General features: G+C 47.1%; 1 protein-coding gene across 1 annotated transcript in view; it reads left to right on the top strand.

The window, feature by feature from the left end:
• Positions 1-15593, top strand: part of LOC120920421 (Fc receptor-like protein 5) — a 51437-nt gene extending 35844 nt beyond the window's left edge. The window contains exons 4-6 of the mRNA XM_040332510.1: positions 2448-2708; positions 12646-12921; positions 15064-15593. Coding sequence (XP_040188444.1) covers positions 2448-2708; positions 12646-12921; positions 15064-15155 — 629 coding nt within the window. The 3' untranslated portion in view covers positions 15156-15593. The remainder of the gene's footprint in view (positions 1-2447; positions 2709-12645; positions 12922-15063) is intronic.
• The last annotated feature ends 8315 nt before the right edge of the window (positions 15594-23908 follow it).

Here is a 23908-nt window from a genome sequence, read left to right as displayed (position 1 = left end):
ATGAAGTGATATCCGGCCATGATGGTGTCACCCCCATCTGTGAAAGTGCATGGATTGGCGGACTGGCATAAACCATAAAACATTTACAGGGGAAGCTTCGGGGTGCAGGACACAGCACTGCGTCAGGCTAGGGAGGGGGGGGGGGTTGAGCCTGTTCATTCCCCTCGTATTGCTCAGTGACCAGCACCAGGTGACACCAACCCTAGTGACCCCCCTGACCATATTTACTTATTCTAAACTTTCTTTATATGCTTGGTAGATGCTGAAGAGTTATAAACACCAGACAGACTATGTTTATCTTTTGCAGACTGAGTTCTTGTGTCTACTTACCTGCTCTGCTACGTGTGGGGTTCCTGCCAACCCTCAAACATTTTCAATGTATTTTATGTTGTGGAGAATGTAATAAGAGAAGCTTGGACACATAAAAGGTGGATAGGATCACCCATGACAAGAGCAGAGGCAACAATTATAGCAGAGAAATCTCACTGTTGTAGTATTCAAGACATTTAGAAAGCCAGCTGATTTAGTTAATCACACTCCAAATCGCAGATTTGTCAATGCGGGTGGGTGTCACATGACCACATGACCGATCAGTGTACCGGACCACTACCAGTACCATTTGATCGCTGTGACCAATCAGAGCATATAACAAGACAATTGTAAACAATAGATGGCTTCCTTGCATGCCATTCATTGTGTATAATTGTGTTGCTAGCTGTGATTGGTCACAGTAATCACATGGTACAGACAGGGGCAATCACAGCCCATCTGTACCATGTGATTAGCTGTGGCCAATCACAGCTAATCATAACAATACACACTAAATGTATTTGTTTCATTCAGTAAAAATGGTTACTTATAGCAGTGAAATTCACTGCTATAAGCAATCATAATGAGTACAAAAAATCCTTATAATTTCCCAAGAGTAAACTGTTACTATGGTAAAAATAGAAAAATAAATGCCTTTTTTAGTTTATTTAGCAAAAAATAAAAAAAACAGTGGTGATTAAATGCCACCAAATGAAAGCTCTATTTGTGTGAAAAAAAACTCATATGGGTACAGTGTTGGATGACCACGCAATTGTCGTTCAAAGTGCGACAGCACTGAAAGCTGAATATTGACCTGGGCAGGAAGGGGGTAAAAGTGCCTGTTATTGAAGCGGTTAAAATAGGAACTTTTGGTAGATTGATCCTAGGACACAACACCGTGTTTCCCCAAAAATAAGACCGGGTCTTATATTCATTTTGGCTACAAAAAACACACAAGGGCTTATTTACAGGGGATGTCCTATTTATTTACATTATATACAATGACAATCTTAAAGTGGTTGTTCCCCACTTCGAATACTGCAGAGGGAGGGGCCGAGATCCCAACTGACTTCAGCCCCGCTCTGAGCACTGCAAAAGGAAGGGGCCGAGATCCCTACTGACTTCAGCCCCGCTCTGAGCACTGCAGAGGGAGGGGCTGAGATCCCTACTGACTTCAGCCCCGCCCTGAGCACTGCAGAGGGAGGGGCCGAGATCCCTACTGACTTCAGCCCCGCTCTGAGCACTGCAGAGGGAGGGGCCGAGATCCCTACTGACTTCAGCCCCGCTCTGAGCACTGCAGAGGGAGGGGCCGAGATCCCAACTGACTTCAGCCCCACTCTGAGCACTGCAGAGGGAGGGGCCGAGATCCCTACTGACTTCAGCCCCGCTCTGAGCACTGCAGAGGGAGGGGCCGAAATCCCTACTGACTTCAGCCCCGCTCTGAGCACTGCAGAGGGAGGGGCCGAGATCCTAAATGAATTCAGCCCCGCTCTGAGCACTGCAGAGGGAGGGGCCGAGATCCCTACTGACTTCAGCCCCGCTCTGAGCACTGCAGAGGGAGGGGCCGAGATCCCTACTGACTTCAGCCCCGCTCTGAGCACTGCAGAGGGAGGGGCCAAGATCCCTACTGACTTCAGCCCCGCGCTGAGCACTGCAGAGGGAGGGGCCGAGATCCCTACTGACTTCAGCCCCGCGCTGAGCACTGCAGAGGGAGGGGTCGATGACGTTAGTCGGGAGAGGAGAAGATCTTTGGCGGGTCACGTGAGCAGCCAGCGGCGCTGTAAATAAGGTATTTATCACAATAAAGTTACATAAGGAGACATTGCACATTATATAATCGTTTTACAGAATGAATTACATGTTTTTACAAGGACTTAAACAAGGGCTTATTTTCGGTGTAGGGCTTATATTTCAGCCATCCCCGAAAATCATGCTAGGTCTTATTTTTGGGGTAGGGCTTATTTTCAGGGAAACAGGGTATCCTATATCGGGCAATAAGAGAGAAGTGGAACCGTGTGATGAAAAAAATAACCAGCGCTGGTTCTCAGCCAAGTGGAACTGTCTACCAGGGTGAAGGCACTGGTCACTCTTGAGTTACCCTTGCTCTAATACACATCTTATATGATTCTGTATTTCAGGCCAGTTGATCCTGCAGACAGCACCCTATATTCACGAAGGTGATCGCTTGATGCTGAGATGTCACCACAATCCCGGAATGACCGGAACAATGAGTATATTTTACAAAAATAAAGCCGAATTAAGAGGTTGGAATGATGATGCTCTGTTTACGGAGCCAGGCATTACCATGAATGCATCTGGTTCGTACAGCTGTATAAAAAAGTTATCTTGGGATTCCAGGAGCTCTCAGTCCACCGCGTCTGCTACCATAAAAGTCAAAGGTAAGGTCTGAATACTGAACTTGGGTTGAGTGGGGTTTTATCTCTTGCAGTTCTCCTATTTATGTCCAGAGCTCTAACTATTCAGTCTGTATTAAGCTTCATGGTGGGATCAGTGTTGCCAACCTACCAGATTGAAATTTACTGACACAACCAGGGCTGGATTCCAGACAAGGCCAACAAGGCCAGACCTCGGTGCGGAAGTGGGTGCAGTAGGTGAGCACCCCCCAGCCGATTCTCAATGTCATTTTCGGCAGTACTACCACCCGCCCTTCTCAATGCAATTTTCAGCAGCACCCCTCTCCCAATGTCATATTCGGCAGCAGCAATGCCCCCCCACGCCCCGCTTCTCAGTATTCTGCCGAAAAAGTCCCCCGGCGGATAATGTCCCCCATGTACTGCGCAGGCGGCATTGAAGGACCCGGCCTTGGGGCGGACACAACACCCAAATTTTACTGGCACAGACAAGTTTTTACTGGCATTTCCAAAAGTTACACTGCCTCGGGGCGGCAGTGGGTGCAGGGGCGGCACTATGGCTGAGAGGAGAGGACACTTTCACCACTTTCACTTTCGTTTCTGGAGTTCCCCCCCCTGTCATGTCACGGATGGTGAGAGGAGAGAAAACTGAGGGAAGAGGAGGTGAGCACCCCCCCCCCCCCCCCCCCCCCGATTCTCAATGCCATTTTCGGCAGTAGCACCCCCCCTGTACTGCGTAGGCGGCATTGAAGGACCCGGTCTTGGGGCGGACACAACACCCAAATTTTGCTGGCACAGCCAAGTTTTTACTGGCATTTCCAAAAGTTACAAAATTACAGTTTTACGTGCAAATTAGACTACAAACAAATACAATATGCAATTAGCAATATGATTTAAGGTAGATAATAAGGCAAAAAACATATTTCTTATTTTATTTTCAGTATAGTGATTAAGTAGCTCAGGGACAGGAGACAGGAGTGACACTGACAGCAGTGTGCAGCAGCACAGATGATGATGAGACCTTCCCAGCACGACACGTCCCAGTGACAGTCTCTCTCCAAGCCAAGTGGTCCCTCTAGTCCAATCCAGACTAAACAGCACTGACGGTCCCGGTCCCAGCCTGCCTTGCTCCCATACTCAGTGCCGATCCTGACCTCCCTGGGGCCCTAAGCTTAATGACATGGCACATTAAAAAGCAGCAGCGGGGGGCGCTGATGACAATGACATGTCACATTAGAGAAAGTAGACAAGCGGGGGGAGGGGGTGTTCTGCTGTCGGAAATTACATCTTACATTAAATTGAGAAGCATACAGAGTTCAGGATTACACTACATACAGAGTGCAGAGTTCAGGATTACACTACATACAGAGTGCAGAGTTCAGGATTACACTACATACAGAGTGCAGAGTTCAGGATTACACTACATACAGAGTGCAGAGTTCAGGATTACACTACGTACAGAGTGCAGAGTTCAGGATTACACTACATACAGAGTGCAGAGTTCAGGATTACACTACGTACAGAGTGCAGGGTTCAGGAGTGACTTATGTACAGAGTACAGAGTGCAGAGTTCAGGATTACACTACATACAGAGTGCAGGGTTCAGGATTACACTGCATACAGAGTGCAGAGTTCAGGATTACACTACGTACAGAGTGCAGAGTTCAGGATTACACTACATACAGAGTGCAGAGTTCAGGATTACACTACATACAGAGTGCAGAGTTCAGGATTACACTACATACAGAATGCAGAGTTCAGGATTACACTACATACAGAATGCATAGTTCAGGATTACACTACATACAGAATGCATAGTTCAGGATTACACTACATACAGAGTGGAGAGTTCGGGATTACACTACATACAGAGTGCAGAGTTCAGGATTACACTACATACAGAGTGCAGAGTTCAGGATTACACTACATACAGAATACAGAGTTCAGGATTACACTACATACAGAGTGCAGAGTTCAGGATTACACTACATACAGAATACAGAGTTCAGGATTACACTACATACAGAGGGCAGAGTTCAGGATTACACTACGTACATAGTGCAGGGTTCAGCAGTGCCTTACGTACAGAGTGCAGAGATCAGGATTACACTACATACAGAGTGCAGAGTTCAGGATTACACTACATACAGAGTGCAGAGTTCAGGATTACACTACATACAGAGTGCAGAGTTCAGGATTACACTACGTACAGAGTGCAGAGTTCAGGAGTGACTTATGTACAGAGTGCAGAGTTCAGGATTACACTACATACAGAGTGCAGAGTTCAGGATTACACTACATACAGAATGCAGAGTTCAGGATTACACTACATACAGAGTGCAGAGTTCAGGATTACACTACATACAGAGTGCAGAGTTCAGGATTACACTACATACAGAGTGCAGAGTTCAGGATTACAGTACATACAGAGTGCAGAGTTCAGGATTACACTACGTACAGAGTGCAGGGTTCAGGAGTGATTTATGTACAGAGTGCAGAGTTCAGGATTACACTACATACAGAGTGCAGAGTTCAGGATTACACTACATACAGAGTGCAGAGTTCAGGATTACACTACATACAGAGTGCAGAGTTCAGGATTACACTACGTACAGAGTGCAGAGTTCAGGATTACACTACATACAGAGTGCAGAGTTCAGGATTACACTACGTACAGAGTGCAGGGTTCAAGAGTGCCTAACGTACAGAGTGCAGAGTTCAGGATTACACTACATACACAGTTTTTTTTTTACTAGTAATGGTGGCGATCAGCTATTTTTAAGCGACATTGTGGCAGACACATCGGACACTTTTGACACTTTTTTGGGACCATTACAGCAATCAGTGCTATACAAATGGGGGGTGCTGACTTCTTACCTCTTCTCCCATGCAGCCAGTCATTTGAGAAGTGGGGTGAGGGGGCGAAAATGACTTCTCACCAGGTGGGGCCTCTAGTAATTTGGGGGGCCCTTCGCAGCTTTGCGGGGCCCTAAGCGGCTTGCATAGTGAGCCTATAGGGCGGATCGGCCCTGCCCATACTGCAGACCCACACACGAGGCTCTGGCTGGCACGGCTTGGCTCCGTCACACAACATGCTAAGGCACTGCCTCCGCCAGAGCCGCCCGATCACACAGTAGCAGGCACTCGGATGGTCTCAGTCAGCTCTGGACCAAGCCGAGTGTCACCACCATATTTTTTACTGGCAACCTTTTACTTTTACTGGCACTTACTGGCAGGAGAAAATTGCCTGTTTTTTACTGGCTGCCACTAAAAATACCGACAGTTGTCAACACTGGGTGGGATAGTATTGTCACTCGTCTATGGTCTATGTAACAGCAGAAGGGGTCCCAGAACCCACCAAACACATATCTAGTGTAAATGGGTCCCTAAGTCCCAAAATGCCCTTGTGAAGCTGCACAGTCTGCAAAAAATGTTCCATCTACCCCTTCCTTCCAATCCATTGTAATGGTCAGTTCTTTCTCTTATCTTGTCTTTTGACATAGCAGGGTAACATATTGCTTGTTCTTTGAAACCTCGATAAGCCATCTGTTGCTTCCCTAATACTTGAGATTTGCAGCCCCTGTGGGATTCCAGTCCCATTTCCTGATATGAGTAGGAAATTGGCCATTAAGGACGAATGACTCACAAGATAGTTCCTGCAGCTTGAGAGCTCCTTGTTTGTTTCCGAGCAAAACCATTTTTTCCTTGAGCCGCTCCATGACCGGTGCCAAAAGCCTTTCTTGTGTTTTCTGAAATAGGGTGTTACCAGCTGGCACACGTTGTGGGACACATTTGGACAATTGAATAGTGGTCATGGTCATACTTGAGAACAGGATAGCACTAACATATAGTAGATAGTAAACACTGGCAGGCTTTGTACATACAAGCTCCACTATGTGAAAAAGAAAATGGGCAATGTAGGTTGTAACTGAATATTTGCAAAGCTGTCATCAAGCTTCATGTTGCTTTGTTCAAGTCTTTAAAGTGGATGTAAAGCCCCTCTCATCCTTTCTAAACTACTGCCACAGTGCTGATCTATAAGGATATAGACGCCTCCTGCATGTATCCTCACCTGTCAAATGTCTCCCCTCTGTCTGTTATAAGAACTGAAAAACTGCAGATTCTGTGGGTGGGTCTGTTGTCTGGAGCTCGGTGGGTGGAGTTATGATGTCAGTAGTCTCCCCGCCCTCCTCTACACTCCCCTTACACTGAATTCTGCTATGATCACTAACATCCAGTCAAAATCAAGAAAAGTAACCACGTGACTTCAGAAAAGGAGTGGGGGTGGGAATTAAAAAAATAATGCCTGTCTCCAGGCTAGTGCATGAGATATGTAAATAACTTATGTACAGAGTGCAGGATTACACTACATACAGAGTGCAGAGTTCAGGATTACACTACATACAGAGTGCAGAGTTCAGGATTACACTACATACAGAGTGCAGAGTTCAGGATTACACTACATAAAGAGTGCAGAGTTCAGGATTACACTACGTACAGAGTGCAGAGTTCAGGATTACACTACGTACAGAGTGCAGGGTTCAGGATTACACTACATACAGAGTGCAGAGTTCAGGATTACACTACATACAGAGTGCAGAGTTCAGGATTACACTACATACAGAGTGCAGAGTTCAGGATTACACTACATACAGAGTGCAGAGTTCAGGATTACACTACATACAGAGTGCAGAGTTCAGGATTACACTACATACAGAGTGCAGAGTTCAGGATTACACTACATACAGAGTGCAGAGTTCAGGATTACACTACATACAGAGTGCAGAGTTCAGGATTACACTACATACAGAGTGCAGAGTTCAGGATTACACTACATACAGAGTGCAGAGTTCAGGATTACACTACATAAAGAGTGCAGAGTTCAGGATTACACTACGTACAGAGTGCAGGGTTCAGGATTACACTACATACAGAGTGCAGGGTTCAGGATTACACTACGTACAGAGTGCAGAGTTCAGGATTACACTACATACAGAGTGCAGGGTTCAGGATTACACTACGTACAGAGTGCAGGGTTCAGGATTACACTACGTACAGAGTGCAGGGTTCAGGATTACACTACGTACAGAGTGCAGAGTTCAGGATTACACTACATACAGAGTGCAGACTTCAGGATTACACTACATACAGAGTGCAGGGTTCAGGATTACACTAAATACAGAGTGCAGAGTTCAGGATTACACTACGTACAGAGTGCAGGGCTCAGGAGTGCCTAACGTACAGAGTGCAGAGTTCAGGATTACACTACATACAGAGTGCAGAGTTCAGGATTACACTACGTACAGAGTGCAGGGTTCAGGATTAAACCACATACAGAGTGCAGGGTTCAGGATTACACTACATACAGAGTGCAGAGTTCAGGATTACACTACATACAGATTGCAGGGTTCAGGATTACACTAAATACAGAGTGCAGAGTTCAGGATTACACTACATACAGAGTGCAGAGTTCAGGATTACACTACATACAGATTGCAGGGTTCAGGATTACACTAAATACAGAGTGCAGAGTTCAGGATTACACTACATACAGAGTGCAGAGTTCAGGATTACACTACATACAGAGTGCAGGGTTCAGGATTACACTAAATACAGAGTGCAGAGTTCAGGATTACACTACGTACAGAGTGCAGGGCTCAGGAGTGCCTAACGTACAGAGTGCAGAGTTCAGGATTACACTACATACACAGTTTTTGTTTACATATTAGGAAATCTTATAGGGCCAGATTCAGATAGGTTAGCGGATTTTTAGATCTGATTTATGATCCGCCGCCGCAAGTTTTTGAGGCTAGTGCTGTATTGAGAAAGCACTTACCTCAAAACTTGCGGCGGCGTATCGTAAATCCCCCGGCGGAATTCAAATTCCGCGGCTAGGGGGAGTGTACTATTTAAATCAGGCGCGTCCCCGCGCCGATTGAACTGCGCATGCGCCGCCGGCTAAATTTCCCAGCGTGCATTGGTCCAAATGACGTCGCTAGGACGTCATTGGTTTCGACGTGAACGTAAATGGCGTCCAGCCCCATTCACGGACGAGTTACGCAAACGGCGTAACATTTTCAAATAGCGACGCAGGAGCGACGGCCATACTTAACATTGGCTGCGCCTCATATACCCAGGGGTAACTATCCGCCGGAAAAAGCCGAACGCAAACGACGTAAAAAAAAAGCGCCGGGCGGTCGTTCGTTTCTGAATCGGCATAACTCCTCATTTGCATATTCGTCGCGTAAAAAACCCGAAACGCCACCTAGCGGCCGGCCTGGAATTGCAGCCTAAGATCCGACGGTGTAACACAGTCACACCTGTCGGATCTTAGGAATATCTATGCGTAACTTGATTCTCTGAATCTGTCGCATAGATACGACCGGCAGAACTCAGAGATACGACGGCGTATCAGGAGATATACCGTTGTATCTCTTTGTGAATCTGGCCCACGCTGTACATTTTGATATATAAAAAAAAAAAAGAAAACAATTTTTCGGGTTTACATCCACCTTAACAGACAGCTCAGATAAGCTTTATAAATCTCCAGCTAAACAGGTACAACTTATGTATAAGGATTTGTTTAATCTCTGTGTATCACCGGGGGGCAGTCACTTTACTGGGTATATGGAAGCGCTTACATCCACTTTAACCTTTTCACGCCCGCGCTATAGACAAAAGACATCTACAGCACGGCGATCAATTGCCGGGCAGACGTCCATGGACCTCCTCTTGTTTACTTCCACAATGCGCGCCGCCGCGGGCGCGCATCGTGGAAGAGCTGGGCCCACCATGTCACGCGGGCGTCGATGCGCATCCCTGTCGGCCGCAAAGTCCGCCAGGTACCCGCAATCGGCAGTCACGGAGCCAGGGAAGTGGATGTCTGTGTGTTAACTTCCACATTCACATCCTGTCAGGGAGAGAGGAGACCGAAGGTGTGTCCCTTGTACATGCTGTGTCCCTATGTACAAGGGACACACCATCGGTCACCTCCCCCGGTCAGTCCCCTCCACCCACAGTAAGAATCACTCCCAGGGAACACATTAACCCCTTGATCGCCCCTACAGGTTAACCCCTTCCCTGTCAGTCACATTTATACAGTAATCAGTGCATATTTATAGCACTGTTTGCTGTATAAATGTGAATGGTCGCAAAATAGTGTCAAAAGTGTCCGATATGTCCGCCGCAATATCTCAGTCCTGACAAAAATTGCAGATCGCCGAAAATGCCATAAATCTATCCCCTATTTTGTAGACGCTATAACTTTGGTGCAAACCAATCACTACGCGCTTATTGCGTATTTTTTTTAAACAAATATTAGCTGGATTCAGGTAGGGGCGCGCATCTTTGCGGCGGCGTAGCGTATTTACACTACGCCGCCGTAAGTCAGAGAGGCAAGTACAAGTACTGTATTCACAAAGTACTTGCCTCCTAAGTTACGGCGGCGTAGCGTGAATAGGCCGGCGTAAGCGCGCCTAATTCAAATGAGGATGTGGGGGGCGTGTTTTATGCATATTAACTGTGACCCGATTGACGTGTACATATACCACTGTGCATTGCGGCAAAGTACGCCGCAAGGACGTATTGGTTTCGACGTGGACGTAAATTACGTCCAGCCCTATTCACGGACGACTTACGCAAACGACGTAACATTTTCAAATTTCGACGCGGGAACGACGGCCATACTTAACATTGACTAGGCCAGCTATTTGATGGAATAACTTTACGCCTGAAAATGCATTTACGTAAACGGCGTATCTTTACTGCGACGGGCAAGCGTAAGTTCGTGAATAGGCGTATCTAGTGATTTACATATTCTACGCCGAACTCAATGGAAGCGCCACCTAGCGGCCAGCCTAAATATTGCACCCTAAGATACGACGGCGCAGGCTGTCGTACCTTAGCTAGGTTTAAGTATATCTCTGTTTGAGAATACACTTAAACTTAGGACGGCGCAGATTCCGAGTTAGGTTGGCGTATCTACTGATACGCCAGCCTAACTCTATGTGAATCTAGCTATATATGTAGAAGAATGCGTATCGGCCTAAACTGAGAAAAAAAAAAGTAAAAAAAAAAAAATTGGGATATTTATTATAGCAAAAAGTAAAAAAATACTGGCCCAGATTCAAGAAGCAATTGCGCTATGGTTACACGGCGCAATTGCTTACTTGCTCCGGTGTAACGAGTGCTCCTGATTCAGGAACCTTGTTACACCGACTGCAGCCTAAAATCTGCGCGGCATAAGGCTCTTATGCCACGCAGATTTTAGGCTGCATTCTTGCGTGGGCCACTAGGGGGCGCTCCCATTGTGATCAGCGTGTAGTATGCAAATTGCATACTACCACTGATTCACAAACTTGCGCGGGCCCTGCGCAAGCCAGGTATGGAGTTTCCGTACGGCAACTTTAGCGCAAGCCTGCCCCTTCTAATAGTAGGGGCAGCCAATGCTAAAGTATAGCTGCCGCTCCCTGCGACGTGAAATTTGAATTTCACGTCGTTTGCGTAAGTGATTCGTGAATGGCGCTGGACGCCATTCACGTTCACTTTAAAGCAAATGACGTCCTTGCGACGTCGTTTGCCGCAATGCACGTCGGGAAAGTTTCCCGACGGAGCATGCGCTGTACGCTCGGCGCGGGAGCGCGCCTCATTTAAATGATTCCCGCCCCCGGCGGGATCATTTACATTGCGCGCGCTTACGCCGGGCAATTTTGCCGGCGCGCCCTCGCAATTTACGGAGCTACTGCTCCGTGAATCGAGGGCAGCGCAAAATATTTGCAGGGGCGCAGGGCAAAATCGTTGCCCTGCTCCCCCGCAAATATACCTGAATCTGGGCCACTGTGTTTTTTTATGACGCTCCTTTTTTGTTTATAGCGCAAAAAATAAAAACCGCAGAGATGATCAAATACCACCAAAAGAAAGCTCTATTTGTGGGGAAAAACGGACGTCAATTTTGTTTGGGAGCCACGTCGCACGACCGCGCAGTTGCGTTCAAAGCGTGACAGTGCTGAAAGCTGAAAATTGGCCTGGGCAGGAATGGGGTTTAAGTGCCCAGTAAGAAAGTGGTTAATGTAAATAACTGTATCAGTCTGTGTTTCAAAACCCTTGCCCGGATTCAGAAAGAATTGCGCTCTATTTGCGGAGGCGCAGGGCAACGATTTTGCCCTGCGCCCCCGCAAATATTTTGCGCTGCCCTCAATTCACGGAGCAGTAGCTTCGTAAATTGCGAGGGAGCGCCGGCAAAATTGCCCGGCGTAAGCGTGCGCAATGTAAATGATCCCGCCGGGGGCGGGAATCATTTAAATTAGGCGCGCTCCCGAGCCGAGCGTAGAGCGCATGCTCCGTCGGGAAACTTTCCCGACGTGCATTGCGGCAAATGACGTCGCAAGGACGTCATTTGCTTCAAAGTGAACGTGAATGCCGTCCAGCGCCATTCACGATTCACTTACGCAAACGACGTAAAATTCGAACGTCGCGACACGGGAACGCCGGGTATAGTTTAGCATTGGCTGCCCCTGCTAATAGAAGGGGCAGCCTTACGCTAAACACGCCGTACGGAAACGACATAACTTGCGTACGCAGGGGGCGCGCAACATTGTGAATCGGCGTAAGTATGCAATTTGCATACTATACGCTGACCACAATGGGAGCGCCCCCTAGCGGTCAACGCAAGAATGCAGCCTAAAATCTGCGTGGTATAAGAGCCTTATGCCACGCAGATTTTAGGTTGCAGTCGGCGTAACGAGTTCTCTGAATCAGGAGAACTCGTTACGCCGGCGCAAGTCAGCAATTGCGCTGCGTAACCTATGGTTACACAGGCGCAATTGCATACTGAATCTGGGCCCCTGTTTCTATACATAGTAGGTAATTAAATATGTACATGGTGGGCAGCCTTACCTGCTCAGGGCTCTGTTTTTTTCCTTCATAAAAGAACGGCCATTTACACTGTGACATTTGTGTTTTACAGAACTGTTCACAGTCCCTGTAATCAGCATGTTCCCAAATCCACCAAAAGGAGGCGATAAAGTGAGTCTAAAATGTCAGGCAACTGTCTCGACATATAAACCGAAAACAGAACTGTGGTATGCTTTCTACAAAGATGGAGAGAACATTCAGATATTTAGCCCAGCTAATCAATGTGGAATTCCATCCGAAAAACTCAAGCCTTCGGGGAAATATTCCTGTGCTGTGACACCTAAATTAAGCAGTGTGACAAAGAAAAGCCAAGCAATATATCTAAAAAGTAAGTAAAAGTATGTATATAGCAAGAATTGGTAGATGGTATAAAGCAGGGGTGTCAAACTCAATTTTATCGAGGGCCTTATCAGCAGTATAGTTGCCCGGTAGTGCAGAATTCGGAATTATGCTACACAGAGTACGGGGTTCAGGAGTACCTAACGTACAGAGTGCAGAGTTCAGGGTTACACTACATACAGAGTGCAGAGTTCAGGAGTACCTAACGTATAGAGTGCAGGGTTCAGGAGTGCCTTACGTACAGAGTGCAGAGTTCAGGATTACACTACGTACAGAGTGCAGAGTTCAGAATTACACTATGTACAGAGTGCAGAGTTCAGGATTACACTACGTACAGAGTGCAGGGTTCAGGAGTGACTTACGTACAGAGTGCAGAGTTCAGGATTACACTACGTACAGAGTGCAGGGTTCAGGAGTGCCTTACATACAGAGTGCAGAGTTCAGGATTACACTACATACAGAGTGCAGAGTTCAGGATTACACTACATACAGAGTGCAGAGTTCAGGATTACACTACGTACAGAGTGCAGGGTTCAGGAGTGCCTTACGTACAGAGTGCAGAGTTCAGGATTACACTACATACAGAGTGCAGAGTTCAGGATTACACTACATACAGAGTGCAGAGTTCAGAATTACACTACATACAGAGTGCAGGGTTCAGGAGTGCCTTACGTACAGAGTGCAGAGTTCAGGATTACACTACATACAGAGTGCAGAGTTCAGGATTACACTACATACAGAGTGCAGAGTTCAGGATTACACTACGTACAGAGTGCAGGGTTCAGGAGTGCCTTACGTACAGAGTGCAGAGTTCAGGATTACACTACATACAGAGTGCAGAGTTCAGGATTACACTACATACAGAGTGCAGAGTTCAGGATTACACTACGTACAGAGTGCAGGGTTCAGGAGTGCCTTACGTACAGAGTGCAGAGTTCAGGATTACACTACATACAGAGTGCAGAGTTCAGGATTACACTACATACAGAATGCAGAGTTCAGGATTACACTACATACAGAATGCAGAGTTCAGGATTACACTACATAGAGTGCAGGGTTCAGGATTACACTACATACAGAGTGCAGAGTTCAGGATTACACTACGTACAGAGTGCAGGGTTCAGGAGTGACTTACGTACAGAGTGCAGAGTTCAGGATTACACTACGTACAGAGTGCAGGGTTCAGGAGTGCCTTACATACAGAGTGCAGAGTTCAGGATTACACTACATACAGAGTGCAGAGTTCAGAATTACACTACGTACAGAGTGCAGGGTTCAGGAGTGCCTTACGTACAGAGTGCAGAGTTCAGGATTACACTACATACAGAGTGCAGAGTTCAGAATTACACTACATACAGAGTGCAGAGTTCAGGATTACACTACGTACAGAGTGCAGGGTTCAGGAGTGCCTTACGTACAGAGTGCAGAGTTCAGGATTACACTACATACAGAGTGCAGAGTTCAGGAGTGAGTTACGTACAGAGTGCAGAGATCAGGATTACACTACATACAGAGTGCAGGGTTCAGGAGTGACTTACGTACAGAGTGCAGAGTTCAGGATTACACTACATACAGAGTGCAGAGTTCAGGATTACACTACATACAGAGTGCAGGGTTCAGGATTACACTACATACAGAGTGCAGAGTTCAGGATTACACTACATACAGAGTGCAGAGTTCAGGATTACACTACATACAGAGTGCAGAGTTCAGGATTACACTACATACAGAGTGCAGGGTACAGGAGTGCCTTACATACAGATAGGTAGATTCACAAAGAGTTAGGCCGGCTTATCAGTAGATAAATATACGTTACTCTGCCCAGCCGTGCCATTCTGCCGACGTATATGTACAGGAGCCGGTTGTTAACCGGTTAAGCACACCCTCCAGCCTGAGCTAAGGGCAGATGGATTCCAGGCAGTAAATGCTACATGAATCGTATGCCCTGGCTCAAGATGGCCAGAAATGCTAGGGGGATATTTTTTAAAGTGATTTCTCAGCAAAATAAAGCCTGGAGACATGGATGGGTGGGGTTTGCATTGATTTTGCGTTGATTAATAAAAATTAATTAAACAGAATTTTTGGTTCTAAATGTATGAATATAATTTTTCCTTTTTTTTTTTTTTTTCAGGTTCTAAGGCAGCGCTTACACAGAACATTGTTGGGTTGGCACTATATGAGTGTATACTGATAATGTCTTTCATGTTCATCTTTATCACATAACTCTATTAACAAACAAACCATAAAGAACAATGTAAAAAATACATTTATTAAACACCTAATATACAAAAAGAAAATTAAGTAGAGCTTTTTTTAAATAACATTTTGCCATATATAATTTTTTTTTTTAACTGCATGAATTCGTTGTACTAAAGTGATTAAACCTAAACCATTATTTTTATGATTTTTTTTTTGTGATAGTTTTCCTTTATATTTCTGTAAGTGAAGATTCCACCTGTCCATAAATACCATAAAAACCGATGCCTTATTACTTACTGGATCGTCTTGATTGTTGGATCTGCTCAGTACAGGTCGATGACATCATCATAGATCGCTCATCCTCCAATTTACCTCCCATATTGCTGCTGCCTTTCCATATTATGTATTCTGTAAATTTTACATTTGTACAATTAAAGCCCTCCGGGCAAATATAAAAACCTGTTTAGAATGTGCATATTCTTCTTCTTATTATTATTATTATACAGCGCCAACAGTTTACGCAACGATTTACAAAATAAAAGGGAGACAATACAGTTACAATACAATAAAATACAAGAGGGTTAAAGCGGATGTGCCACTAAACAAATATATTAAAAGCCAGCAGGTACAAATACTGCAGCTGCTGACTTTTAACATAAGGACACTTACCTGTCCTGGAGTCCAGCGCTGATCGCAGCAGAGCACGAGCCGATCGCTCGTCACTCTGCTGCTCCCCCCGCCATCCACGCTGAGGGAACCAGGAAGTGAAGCGCTCCGGCTTCACTGCCCGGTTCCCTACGGCGCATGCGCGAGTCGCGCCGCGCCCGCCGATTGGCTCCCGCTGTGTGCTGGGAGCCGAGTGTTCCCAGCACACAACGGGGGACGGACGGGAAGCGGAGAAAAAACCCGTCCTTTGCCCGTATCGTAGGGCCGGAAGTGGGTGCAGACACCTGTCTGTAGACAGGTATCTGCACCCCCCTCCCCCCTGAAAGGTGTCAAATGCAACACCGGAGGGGGGGAGGGTGCCGATCAGCGTGACTCCACTTTAGAGTGGAGATCCGCTTTAAGAGGGCCCTGCTCAGAAGAGCTTACAATCTAATGGGGGGGGGGGGGGCAGGTGGTACAAAAGAATGTGGGGCAGATCCACAAAAGGATTACGCCGGCGTATCTACTGATACTCCGGCGTAATTTTTAATTTCCCGCGTTGTATCTTTGTTTTGAATCCTCAAAACAAGATACGACGGCATCTGGGTTAGATCCGACAGGCGTACATCTTCGTACGCACTCGGATCTTAGATGAAATTTTTCGGCGTCCGCTAGGTGGCGTTCCCGTCGTAATCCGCGTCGAGTATGCAAATTAGCTATTTCCGACGATCCACGAACGTACAAGCGGCCGTCGCATTTTGTTACGTTGTTTCTGTTCGGCTTTTTCCGGCGTATAGTTAAAGCTGCTATCTGGTGGCGTACTCAATGTTAAGTATGGCCGTCGTTCCCGCGTATAATTTTGAATATTCTACGTCGTTTGCGTAAGTCGTCCGTGAATGGGGCTGGACGCCATTTACGTTCACGTTGAAAACACTGACGTCCTTGCGACGTCATTTGGAGACATGCACCCTGGGAGTTTTGACGGATGGGGCATGCGCAGTTCGTTCGGCCCCCTACCCGCCGCATTAGAATTACGCGCCCTTATGCCGCGAGAGATACACTATGCCGCCGTAACTTACGGCGTGAATTCGTTGTGGATTCAAACTAAGCATAGGTAAGTTACAGCAGCAAAGCGTATCTGACATACGCTGCGCAGGTGCAGATCTATGTGGATCTGCCACTGTAACTGCGGGGAATGAGCTGATGGAAGCGGTAAAAGATTAGTTGGGGGTGCGATAGGCTTCCCTGAAGGGATGAGTTTTCAGGGATCGTCTGAAGGCAGCCAAGGTTGGAGATAGCCGGACAGATTGAGGTAGAGAGTTCCAAAGGATAGGAGAGGCTCTGAAGAAGTCCCGGAGACGAGCATGGGAGGAGGAGACAAGAGAGCTTGAGAGCAGGAGGTCTTGAGAAAAGCGGAGAGGACGGTTTGGATGATATCTGGAGACCAGATTGGTGATGTAGCTCGGGGCAGAGTTGGGAATGGCTTTGTATGTTGTGGTTAGTATTTTGAACTTAATTGGCTGGGCGATCGGGCACCAGTGTAGGGATTGGAGGAGAGGGGTAGAAGACACTGAGCAGTTGGTAAGATGGATAAGTCTGGCAGCAGCATTCATGATAGACTGAAGAGGGATAGCCAATGGACAGGTAGGCCAATTAGAAGGGAGTTGCAATAGTCAAGGCGAGAGATAACAAGGGAGTGAATGAGGAGCTTCTGTGGTTTCATTTGTTTGTGTAGCGCCGGGCCACTTTCAGGGCCGGTGCTATGTTAAATTTAGGGGAAAATTCAGAGAAATAGTTAGCTCTGAATTCATTTGACTTTTTAAATTTTGGATCTCTGCTCTGGCTTGGCTGTACTGTGGGCTGGCCTTTCGTCTGGGGACTCCTGGCACCCCTGTACAACAGGTGGCAGCAGTGTGGTCAAGTGTGCCACTTTTTAGCGGCCAGTCGGGGGTTGGCCAACCTCGCTGTGCATGTTGGGGAGGGGTATAAAGGGGGCAGACGCCATTACCTTGAGGTTCTTCCTCGTGTGGCGCCCACCATTGGGGTAGCCATTCCACGACACCCCCGCGTATGGCCCTCCTGGCCGGGGTGTGCGTGAGCAGCAGTGTCTCCTGGTTTTGGGATCACATTGTCCCGGAGCGATTGATCCACTGTGCAGGCCCAGTAGTCGACTGGGTCACCAATCTGGAGGAGGTCCCGAGTTGTCCGTCCAATTGGAGGAAGCTGACCGATAAGGGGTCTGTCGTGGGAATACCAAGCACGAGGCTGGTGTTCCAGGAGGGGCATGTCCATTCATCGGGGGACCACCTGTGTTGTGACAGGCTGGATGTTGGTCGCCTGTTAGCTGCTAATTGTGCAAAACCACATGAAGGAGATCCAGGGTCTGAATCTACTAAGAGAGGATTCAGGACCATAATTGTCTCCAATCTTGTAGGAGGGTCTGTGGCAGAGACTTAAAGCGGAGGTTCACCCATGGAGAACACATTTTCCCCTTAGATTAATGCTCGTTTTGTCTAGGGGAATCGGCTAGTTGTTTTAAAATATGATCAGTACTTACCGTTTACCGCATCTTCTCCGTCGCTTCCGGGTATGGGCTGCGGGAGACGCCCGCTCCCGAAGACCCATACCCGGAAGCGACGGAGAAGATGCATCTCGAAAACGGGTAAGTACAGCTCATATTTTAAAACAAATAGCCGATTCCCCTAGACAAAACGAGCATCCAGCTATAGTGGAAAAGAGGAAAAAAAACACAAATGGGTGAACTCCCGCTTTAAACCTAAGTTCGAGTGACATTCTGGCTGCCAGGCTGATGAGAGAGGCCTGTCCAGGTGCGCTATACCCACTCCACTGGAGTGGCGAAGTAAAGTGTCATTGGAAGCAGGACTGTTTCCCTGTGTTCAGTGATACCTGGATCTACTGTATCCTAATTGCTATCCCTTCACCTCTCTACTTTTTAACCATTTTTACCCGGCTGGGTAATAAAATTACAGAAAAGACACCTGTTGTGTGGATATTCCATTGACTACAACTACAAGTACCCTAGATGGCGGAGATACAGAGGTAACGTGCCACCCAAAACAAACCAGCAGCTCCTTCAGGGGTTGTGCTACATTTAAAAGGGGTAACATTTTACAGATGATACGGAGGTGAAGTCTACAAGCTTTTGACCACGATTGGATTCGGGTCAGAAAGGTCAGAGTCTAGGATTACACCGAGAACCCTGGCGTGACGGAAGGGATTTATGGTTGCATTATTGATTTTGATGGAAAAGTTATGGAAAGGGGTGGGGGGGGGGGGGATTATCAGCTCGGTTTTAGAAAGATTTAGTTTAAAACACAGTTCCACCGAAAAGTGGAACTTCCGCTTTAAGCACTCCTGACCCTGACATGCCACATTTGGCATGTCATTTTTGTTTTGGGGGGGGTGTTTACCTTACTTTTAGTGAGACTTCCTGTCCCACTTCCTTTTTTGGGCCGCCTAGGTGACTCCTTCTCTCGCCCTAGGCGGCCCCTCCCTGCCAGCGATTTTCTGGGACACAACTCAGGTCCCAGAAGATCGGCTGGCCAATAGGAGAGGAACTCTGCTTTAAAGTGGATGTAAAGCCACTCTCATCCTTTCTAAACTACTGCCATAGTGCTGATCTTTAAGGATATAGATGCCTCCTGCATGTATCCTTACCTGTCAAATGTCTCCACTCTGTCTGTTATAAGAACTGAAAAACTGCAGATTCTGTGGGTGGGTCTGTTGTCTGGAGCTCGGTGGGTGGAGTCGTGATGTCAGTAGACTCCCCGCCCACCTCTACACTCCCCTTGTCAGCATGCATTTTCTCCTGTGTATTTCTTACACTAAATTCTGCTATGATCACTAACATCCAGTCAAAATCCAGAAAAGTAACCACATGACTTCAGAAAAGGAGTAGGGGGGTGGGAATTAAAAAATAATGCCTGTCTCAGGCTGCATTGAGGCTGCAGATGGGCACATAGGCTGCAGATGGGCACATAGGCTGCATTGAGGCTGCAGACGGGCACAGAGGTTGCATTGAGGCTGCAGACGGGCACAGAGGCTGCATTGAGGCTGCAGATGGTCACATAGGCTGCAGATGGGCAAATAGGCTGCATTGAGGCTGCAGACGGGCACAGAGGTTGCATTGAGGCTGCAGATGGTCACATAGGCTGCATTGAGGCTGCAGATGGGCACATAGGCTGCATTGAGGCTGCAGATGGGCATAGATCAGGCTGCAGATGGACACAGATCAGGCTGTAGATGGGCATAGATCAGGCTGCAGATGGGCACATAGGCTGCATTGAGGCTGCAGATGGACACAGATCAGGCTGCAGATGGGCATAGATCAGGCTGCAGATGGGCATAGATCAGGCTGCAGATGGACACAGATCAGGCTGTAGATGGGCACTAATCAGGCTGCATATAGACACTGACCATTATTTTGCTTCAAAGTGGTTTATTGTAAAAGGTACTGTACTTATATAGCGCTGTCAATTTACGCAGCGCTTTACAAATATGTTGTACATTCACATCAGTCCCTGCCCTCAATGAGCTTACAATCTAAGGATGTTTTTTTCTAAGGATGCTTTCTCTAAGGATGCTCTAAGGATGCTAAGGATGCTTACATTCCTTGTAATAGGAATAAAGTGATTATTATTATTTTTTTTTTTTTAAGGGAAATTTGCCAGGAATAAAACACCGGGACTGGATGTAGTTCCCATAGAATGGTACACACTGTAAGGGGTTACTTTGGTTGGAGTCCATAATGCAGCGACCAAGCCCGAAGCTCAGTGACCGTGACCGCAGGACTCGCAAATCGATCGCCGCTGGAGTCCCACGATCGGTCCCCGGAGCTGAAGAACAGGGAGAGCTGTGTGTAAACACAGCTTCCCCGTTCTTCACTGTGGCGCCCGCATTGATTGTGTGTTCCCTTATATAGGGAATCACGATCAATGACGTCACACCTACAGCCACACCCCCCTACAGTTAGAAAAACATATGAGGTCACACATAACCCCTTCAGCGCCCCCTAGTGGTTAACTCCCAAACTGCAATTGTCATTTTCACAGTAAACAATGCATTTAAAATGCATTTTTGGCTGTGAAAATGACAATGGTCCCAAAAATGTGTCAAAATTGTCCGAAGTGTCCGCCATAATGTCGCAGTCACAAAAAAAAATAATAATAATAAAAATGCAATAAAACTATCCCCTATTTTGTAAACACTATTAGGTAGATTCACAAAGAGTTAGGCCGGCTTATCAGTAGATAAGCCGACCTAACTCTGAATCTACGCCGGCGTTTGTTTAAGTGTATTCTCAAACAGAGATACACTTAAACAAAGCTAAAATAGGCCGGCTTGCGCCGTTCTATCTTAGCTTGCAATGTTTCTGTTGGCCGCTAGATGGCGCTTCCATTGCGGCCGGCGTAGATTATGTAAATGAGGGGATACACCGATTCACGAAAGTACGCCAGGCCTACACCGTCGCATTACATCGTTTCCGTAAGGGATAGGCTGCCTAAAGTTATTCCACCTATGAGGTGGAATAACAATGTTAAGTATGGCCGCCGTTCCCGCCGCGAGGTTTCAAATTTTTTACGTCGTTTGCGCAAGTCATCCGCGAATCGGGATTTACGTCGTTTACGTACACGTCGAAATCAATAGGCCCGTACGGCGTACTTAACCGCAATGCGCACTGGGAAATGTAGTCGCCAAAAATAGGTAGAAGAATACGTATCGGCCTAAACTGAGGGAAAAAAAAGTTTTTTTATATTTTTTTTAGGGGATATTTATTATAGTAAAAAATATTGCATTTTTTAAAAAATTGTCCCTCTATTTTTATTTATAGCGCAAAAAATAAAAACCGCAGAGGTGATCAAATACCACCAAAAGAAAGCTCTATTTGTGGGAAAAAAGGACGCCAATTTTGTTTGGGAGCCACGTCGCACGACCGCGCAATTGTCTGTTAAAGCGACGCAGTGCCGAATCGCAAAACCTGGCCTGGGCATTTAGCAACAAAATGGTCCGGGGCTTAAGTGGTTAAACAAATGTGGTTCAAAACACTCTCACCGAAAAGTAGTATAAAACGGAATTGGTCGGTGAAACGTTTACACCGGGGATCTAAGTCACAGCTTTGGAAGCTTCAAGCCCGTTTTAGTCCCTGAAGAGGATTTGTAAGAATTTTTTACACATAGCACTGCCTGTGGTCCATTTAAAATCCCACTTTGAGGAAAACTTTCTTTACTATGGCCCGGATTCAGGTAGATTTGCCCCTTATTTACGGAGGCGCAGGGCAGCGCTTTTGCCCTGTGCCCCCGCAAATTTTCTGCGCTACCCGCGATTCACAGAGCAGTAGCTCCGTAAATTGCGTGTGCGCTGTGTAAACTTGCCCTGCGTAAGGGCGCCTAATGTAAATGATCCCGTAGGGGGCGGGAATCATTTAAATTAGGCACGCTCCCGCGCCGAGCGTAGAGCGCATCCTCCGTCGGGAAACTTTCCCGACGTGCATTGCGGCAAATGACGTCGCAAGGACGTCATTTGCTTCAAAGTGAACGTGAATGGCGTCCAGCGCCATTCACGAATCACTTACGCAAATTACGTAAAATTCGAACGTCGCGACGCGGGAACGACGGGTATACTTTAGCATTGGCTGCCCCTGCTATTAGAAGGGGCAGCCTTACGTTAAACACGCCGTACGGAAATGACGTAAATTGCGTACGCAGGGCTCGCGCAACATTGTGAATCTGTGTTAGTATGCAATTTGCATACTATACGCTGACCACAATGGGAATGCCCCCTAGCGGTCATCGCAAGAATGCAGCCTAAAATCTGCGTGGCATAAGAGCCTTATGCCACGCAGATGTTAGGCTGCAGTCGGCGTTACGATGTTGATGAATCAGGAGCATTCGTAACGCCGGGGCAAGTAAGCAATTGCGCTGTGTAACCTTTGGTTACACAGGCGCAATTGCTACTTGAATCTGGGCCTATATGTATTTGGGATCCACAAGCAGTTAGTCGAATAACTGGGGCAAACCCCTTTCATAGGTGTACATAGTAAAACAATGCAGTGGCGGCTGGTGGTAATTTTTTTTTTTTTGGGGGGGGGGCGGCAAATAGTGCAGCCACCTCCCCCCCAGTCTGGTCGGTCGGGAGCACCTACCCCATCTTTGACGGGCATCACAGACGGCTTCCCCTTTTTCTCCCTCCTCCTCGTCGGCCAATCGGAATGCTACTCCTCCCCGCTTCCTGATTGCCGGGGAGGAGATTCAGTTCGCTATTGTCACGCAACTGAGTGGGCTTGGCTCCCAGTGCTCTGCGCCCGAGTTGAAGCCAATTGGAGCCTCTAGCTAATCACGTGCTTCAAAAAAAACACGCCCGTGTGACCCTAATGGATGGACCGCCACTGCTCTCTGTGTTACTATAACAACTTGCATAGAGCTGAAAATGTGGAGAATACTTCCCCAATCTGATAAAACTCTTCTTTTCAGTGACCATCAAGGTAAATTGAGTCCCATTGTGTGATCTTCGTGTTTTACAGAACTATTCACAGCTCCTGAAATAAAAGTGAAGACAAACCGGGTGCTGGAAGGAGATCACATGACCCTGACATGTGACGCGAGTCTTAGCCCACACAGACAGACGGATCTTCAGTTCGCTTTCTACAGAGATCAACGGACTGTTCAGAATTCCACTTTATCTGACCAATAGAGTTGAAATGGCTCAACTGAAGGATTCTGGGAAATATTATTGTGAAGCAAAAACTTTAACCACTTCCCGCCCAGTCAATGGCAAATTCACGTCCGGGAAGTGGTTGCACAATCCTGACTGGATGTCTATGACGGCCTGCAGGATAATGCCTAGCGCGGGCCCGCGGGAGCGCGCAGCGCGGTAATCGGGGAACGGCGTGTGTCCCTCGGACACAGCGCTTCCCTGATCACGGTAAACAGACAATTTAATTTTGACACAGCCGATCACATGTCAAAACAAAGTCGGCGGCACGCTTCGTGCGCGCCGCCAGAGGCTTGCAGAGTGGGGATCGGAGAAGGTGCGTGTCCCTTGGACACAGCGCTTCCCCGATCAGGGGAAACAGCTAATGAAATTGGCTGTTTACCACATGACCGGCTGTGTCC

The sequence above is a fragment of the Rana temporaria genome, chromosome 13, assembly GCF_905171775.1.
Source record: "Rana temporaria chromosome 13, aRanTem1.1, whole genome shotgun sequence".
NCBI lineage: Eukaryota > Metazoa > Chordata > Amphibia > Anura > Ranidae > Rana > Rana temporaria.
This window is presented reverse-complemented; position numbering and strand designations above follow the sequence as displayed.